This window comes from Nuphar pumila, chromosome 13, assembly GCF_984573655.1.
Source record: "Nuphar pumila chromosome 13, dmNupPumi1.hap1.1, whole genome shotgun sequence".
Classification (NCBI taxonomy): domain Eukaryota; kingdom Viridiplantae; phylum Streptophyta; class Magnoliopsida; order Nymphaeales; family Nymphaeaceae; genus Nuphar; species Nuphar pumila.
Genome location: NC_143261.1, coordinates 102,010,736 through 102,017,495, shown reverse-complemented (window position 1 = coordinate 102,017,495; position 6,760 = coordinate 102,010,736). Strand labels below are relative to the sequence as shown.

Sequence of the window (6,760 nt, the reverse complement as noted above, 5' to 3'; positions counted from 1 at the left end):
AGAAACGAAAGACTACATGTTGACTTAAAGAAAAGTTGACCACCTAGAGGTCATTGGATACTCTGATGCGGACTTAGGAGGATGTCTCGACAGTAGAAAATCTACTACTGGATACATTTTTCTACTAGCATGTGGTGTTGTCTCATGAAGAAATGAAAAGCAATCTACAACTGCTTCTCATACCATGAAAGCAAAATTTATTGCTCTAATAAATTTCATTATAGGTCTTGGTATTGTAGACTCTATTGAGAGACCACTAAGGATTTTTTGTAATAATAAAGCAGTTGTGTTCTTTTCAAATAACAATAAGAGTTCAACCTTGTATCGACACATGAAGTTAAATATTTTGTTATTAAAGAAAGGACTAAGAATCATCTGGTATATATTTATACAATTGATACAAAGAAAATGACTGTGTATCTCCTTATTAAAAGGTTAGCACTGATATTGTATTCCCAACATGTAAAGTGGATGGATCTTTTTTATTCCTTCTGGTGTATGACAATACATTATGTGATCATATTTGTGAAAATGAATTGATTCTCTATGACTTTGTGTATTGTAAATTTTGCATAAAGGATCTCTCATATGGTTAGAGAGAATAGCAAAATAACAATATTAAAAGGACCAATAGAATAAGTTGAAGACCAACCTATTCATAAAAGTAATCTTAACATGCTAAAACACTGAAAATGAATTGTATTGTAGTACATGAAAATATGACATTTCATAAAGAGGTGTTCATCTCCATAACTCATATGATTCATTCTTGTGATATAGGATAGCATGTAAACCCACATAAAGAATTAAGTCAAGATAACGGTATAATCCTCGATTTAGTACCATTTTAGTATCAATGTGTCAAAGGTGAGAATGTTGAATATTTCAGGTTTGGGTCCAACCTATAGGGTGACCCGGTTTGACACTATGGATAGGGTTAGAGGGCAGTTAATGGGTATTAGTGGGGTTGAGGTTACGTGAATGTTGAGAGACCACATTCAATAACCACCCCCTATCTTCCATTATAAAAGGAAGGCTAAGTTGTCTGATGAGTGCAGCCAACGGTGAGGAACTTAGCCTATTGCCCATATCTTTGTAATTTTCGTTTGAGTTCAGGATCCTGCTTACCATCGATTTGAAGGCTTGGGCTCATCGTGGGCATCGATAGGCTGAGGAGAACGCCAAGCACCCGCATATCGCATCTTAGCGTCTACCGGTATGTATTTGCATTCCGGTTTTGATTTTGTAAATATGCCAACAGGAGTACCTAGTGCCTTATACAAGAAAGATGTTTTAAAATTGCCATCGCCCGTTAATGGCCATTTAATGGAGTCCTCACGTTGCACAAGTGAGAATTGTGATAGCTGACTCGTAAGAACCGTTCACTGCTAAAAGGCCCAAGTCAGGCGGAGAGCTTCTCAAGTGAAATTCATGTGCCTCACAATCTCTCAGCTACTCAAACGGGGTCTACATTCTTAGGAAAAGGGATCTGTTTGGGAGCCTATAGTTGAAGGTAGATGGGGAGACAAACCACAGAGGTCTTGACATTTTTCACCCGGCTGCTTGGGATTATCCTATGAATTTCGACCGTCCAAACATGTTTTTTTATATGCATTTATTGCTTAATTCTCACAGTCGTTTATGAACAATCAATTAATGATGCAAGAAAACGCATATGATGATAGGGGTGCTTGAATGCTCGAACTCAGAACGTGTACCTAAAATCTGCGCAATAAATATCCACGAATCTCGATCGAAACATGAATCTCAGAACTCAGATCCACGAGTACTATTCAAACACCCCTAACATCATTCCCGACCTGTGGGCGGGCACTTGGTATCTTCAAAGTTTGTAAAATTTTAAAATAATTAATACTCGTGAATTCATCAGTGCCACTGCCAACACAATTTATCGTCCCTTTTCTTTTTAATAAAACCACCGTGGTGAGCTAAAACCTACGTCTGTCCAATTAAAGCCCGGTAGTCCTCTGTGTAGCATCGTATTGCGGATACTTGGGAAAAAGGCAGTGAAACAAAGCAGTGTTGCAATCTCAAGTCTGTCCAACCCTTGTTCTCACAAAACTTTTAGCCGTACCCTCGTCTGAAAAATGAGATATGTTGGGGAATTGTGCTCTGCTGACAGATAGTCAGCTCGAATGGTTTCCCATTCTAAACATCTCTCCCACTGGGAGCAGCTACTGCAACCATTATACAATGCAAGAATGTCGGTTCTATATGCTTTTAAGTCACTGCCGTAGGGCATCTGCAGGCCAACAATTATGATCCATCTCAGATCTTCGCGGAGCTCAGCCATCTTATTCTTACCATCGCATGCTCCAAAAAATAAAAGGCGCCCAATAGCGCATGAAGGCAGCCAAACAGGCAGAATTGGCAGATTGCACCAAATACTTGTCAGCACACGGAAGCGTGCAATCATGCACTCGTACACGATGGCTATTTTAGAAAAATGTAGAACATAGCTCTTAACATCAAAATCCACTTAGACAAAATTGAAAACCACGCGCAGTTAATAAAATAACAGCTCAAGAGGCAAGAGCAACGACGGTGTCTCACCACAAATTGTCATCCAGTACGAAAAATGCATTATTATAAATACCCATAAATCGGATCCAAATGAAAAGAGCTTAAGTCCACTCCGCTAATTCCCCACTTCCCAAAAACAGGTAATGTATTAAGAGAGGCAGGAATACGCCAAGGCTTTCTCTTCGGTCAGCTCCTCTGCTGTTGCATCCATTTTCTTCCGAGAAAATTCATCAATCGGAAGGCCTGAAAAGAAACAAGAGCAACAACATAAGCATTTTAAATAATTTGATGGCTCTGAGCTGATGCGGATCAAAATAATGTAACAGAGCAGCAAGCTCACCCTGGACGATGGCCCATTCTCCATTCTGGCAAGTGACGGGAAAGGAATAGATCAGCCCAGCTGGAACATTGTAGGATCCATCAGAGTAAACTCCCATGGAAACCCAAGTGCCCTGCAAGCACAAACAAAGGTAAGAGTTTTTCCACAGTAACCCCTACAAACCACACATGCCACCAGAAAATGAACTCAGCTTCTCGTGTAAACCGACAAGGAAAGGCAATTATGAATCATCCAAATTCCACAAGTTAGCAGCCAAGCAAAAAACTTCAGACTTAGGCCACAATCAGATAGAGCAAAGCACAACAGCCAAAGTCTTGAGTAGGCATCCGAATATTCCATGGACGGGTATAAAGTATAAACAATTAAATGGGATGGCCATGAAAATATGACCTTAGGTGTTCCAAGCACCCAATCGCGGATGTGGTCACAAGCAGCACTTGCAGCAGATAATGCACTGGAGAGCTTGCGTGCTTTGATGATGGCAGCACCACGTTGTTGGACTGTAGTGATAAATCCTCCATTCAACCTTCGAAAAAAAAAAACGTGTCCAAATGCTTATTGATTGCATAGTAGAAAAGAAAAAGAAAAAATCTTATATGCAAATTGGAAAGCGGAAAGCCTAGAAATGGTCCACAACAGAAAATGAACATACAGCACTGCTTAAAAACTAACGGTAACGAAGCTAATATCCAATAAACTAACAGTAAAGAAGCTAATTTCATAAACACAAGCAAAAAAAAAAAATAGAAAAGGATCAAAGAAATAAAACAAAATTGTTTTTTTTTTTTACCAATCGTCATCAGCAACAAGCTGGCGAACAGGCTTCTCCCCTCCCTGAGTACAGACAGTTGCATGATTGACATCCGGAAACTGGGTTGATGAGTGATTACCCCAGATGATGACATTCTTCACATCAGACACTTGCACATTCAGCCTTTCAGCAACCTGACCAAGAGCACGGTTATGATCCAACCTTGTCAAACAAGTTATGTTCTTCTCAGGGATGGATGGAGCAAACTCTTTCAGAATCAATGCATTGGTGTTTGCTGGATTAGCCACGACCAGCACCTGTGATTGAAGAAGCATAAGGGGAAAAAATCCAGATGAAAAATTGGAACATAACAAACGAGGCCACCAATTTCAAAGGATCCCACCTCAGATTTAATCCAACAACCTTCAAGAAAGAAAGGCAAACAAAACAGTGATAAGAGTTGAAAATTAAGATGGATGAACTGAAACCTTGCAGTTTGCAGCTGCATACTGCTCCAGGGCAGAGGCCTGAGCTTTGTAGATGGAGACATTTTTGGACATTACATCTTTCCTTTCCATTCCTTCCTTCCTTGGAAATCCACCAACCATTACCGCAACATTCACAGCAGTGCAAGCCTCAACAGCATCAGTGGTAGCAATAACTCCTGTTAATTCCAATCAGAATTTCAACTTTAGATACAACTGTAATCGGAAAAAAACTGACAAATATGCAGCTATATCTGTTTCTACAGCAAAACACATGAGTATACCAACAAGTGTGCAGGTAGATCAACACAAAAGCAACCAGTGGACTATTGCACTACTATGGATACAAAAGATACCTTTGAGAAGCGGAAATGCTGCATCAACAAGCTCCATTTTCACGCCATTCAGGGCTTCTGCAGCAGGCGGAATATCAAGCATATGCAAAATCACAGGCTGGTCTGGTCCAAGCATCACTCCCCTAGCAATCATAGGGACAAGTGCATAACCAATTTGACCTGAAAATCAAGAATGTCCACATTAGAACAATTGGCTGATAAAGGCAATTTATCAGCTAAACATTAGGTGAAAAGCTCCTGGCATATAACAATATCAAAAGCAAGGGCACTTAATCAAGAATCAAAATCTGGCCGCAGAGACATTCCATGAAGTGCTGACCATGGCCAAAACTTGTTTTGTTCACCAAAAACTTGATCTTTTGCAAGGCACTGGTCTTTACAAATTGAATTAGGTGGAGAATATGAACCTTCATAAGATATGTATCAAGAAATATTCCTTTAAGAAGAAGGCTATGGAACTGCAAACATGCATCCAGCAAAAATATTCCAACATTTCATTCCACGAAACACAATCACATAACAATGGGACAGGACATTACAGTATTACACGACATTAAAGCTCGTCATCGGGGAAAAAGAAATTATTAACTGCAATAAGTGAAACAGTTCGCTGCAAAATCTCTTAACGTGGTTACAAGAAAAAATCGGGGAAAAAGAAGAAACCAAAGGAAAATGAAAGTGAAACCATAAAGAAAAACCAAAGGAAACTGAAAGTGATAAGAGTAGACGGTTCCAGATCAAAAGCCCGTAACTCCACAAGACAGATGCACAAGACAGAACATTTTCTTTTCCTCACGGCAGGCAAGCGCATATCAAACCAATAAGCAACATAACTCAAGTTAGAATACGAGATAATCATCTATAACTTTACAATTGTACATATATTTGGCTAACACATAAGCTCAGCATAATCTTTTTGAAATCTCTGGAAAGTAAACTTTTTTTTACTGGGTGAGGTACACGGCAACGAACTTAAAGCAGAGCCTACCAATATCATAACCTCCACAGATCATAAGCATCCACCCTTCACAGTTAAAGCCCTGAATCTGCTCAAGATGGCTAGGTATTATTCCTATGCAGGCACAGAACAACTCTGAAATTTAACATTCCACAAACAAAAAAGAAGGAAACATGAACGCTTTGAGATTTAAATTCTCCTAGGGAAACATATGCTCTAATTTGATATTCAAGAAAGTGACTAAAAAATTACGCCATCATTCCGTCTTCCGAGCTTTATGTCACTACAACAAGCATTTACATCAACAGCATCACTCTAAACACTAGTTTCCTACGTTTACCACAATCTATCAGAAGCAAATCACCGAGAAAAAGTAAATCTCAATCCGATTTATAACTGCAACACAAATCAAGCATCGACATGAAGAACAAAAACCGAATCCTTGACATTCCAGAACTATCTAACCTACATCGCATGTTTTAAACCAGAATCATCCCACATGATAACCGATGGATCAATTCTTCTCACACACGTGAGCGACGCAACGAAAAGAGCCTCTCAAAACCCTAAATTACTCACAGATATGAAGAAAATCATAGAAATACGCAAAACCAGATTTCATTTTCCAGGCGATCTACACAGAGCAACATTCACCAAAAAAATCGGAACTGTTATATCGACCATCTCCGAGTATTTACGAACTAAAACCCGCATTAAACCCTGATTTTCCGAATCTTCTACCGAACAAATATAGAAAATCGGGAAAAAAGGGCAAAAAGCGAGAAATTCTCAGCGGAGCTGCCAGAATCCGATCGATGATGAAGATAGATCAAACGAAGAGATCGCTCACCGGCTGCCCCAGTGACAAGTACGCGAACGGGCTCCTTCGCCATTTTTAAGCAGGATCGAGGAGAGACTTCAGAAACTTCGACAGAGACTGAAGAAGAGAAATGGTGCGAGGGTTTGGGGGATGGCGCCTTCGTCTTGCTGCCTTTTATATATCGGAATCGGATATCGTCTCTATTTTTTATTTCTTTTTGTTTAATAATTGTTCGTTTCCTCCTTTTTTCCGGGTAGCAATTATTGATTTATTTCCTTCTTTTTCTGTAAGAAAAAACTATTACTTTATTTCAAGGATTGACGAACAAAAGACCTTATTTGGCCAGGAAATCACTATCATACCACTGACCGAGTCGTTTGAAACTTGGTTCGGCTCCTGGTTCGAACCCATCTTTAGATGGGTCTCGCCGTCCTGGTGGCCGGATTTTCGGAAGCAGATCAGGTCATGCTGAAAATGAGCGTTTTTGCTCATGCGGACATCGTGGC

The 6,760-nt window shown here is 39.8% G+C and overlaps 1 protein-coding gene across 1 annotated transcript; it reads right to left on the bottom strand.

Moving 5' to 3' along the window:
• Window positions 1–2,457: 2,457 nt before the first annotated feature.
• Window positions 2,458–6,435, bottom strand: LOC149819523 (malate dehydrogenase). Its single transcript, XM_089985335.1, has 7 exons — window positions 6,285–6,435; window positions 4,477–4,635; window positions 4,124–4,299; window positions 3,675–3,952; window positions 3,275–3,410; window positions 2,885–2,996; window positions 2,458–2,787 (listed from the first exon to the last, which is right to left on the bottom strand). The coding sequence occupies exons 1-7, from the start codon at window positions 6,325–6,327 to the stop codon at window positions 2,693–2,695; spliced, it is 999 nt and encodes a 332-aa protein (XP_089841461.1). The 5' UTR covers window positions 6,328–6,435; the 3' UTR covers window positions 2,458–2,692.
• Between the last annotated feature and the right edge of the window lie 325 nt (window positions 6,436–6,760).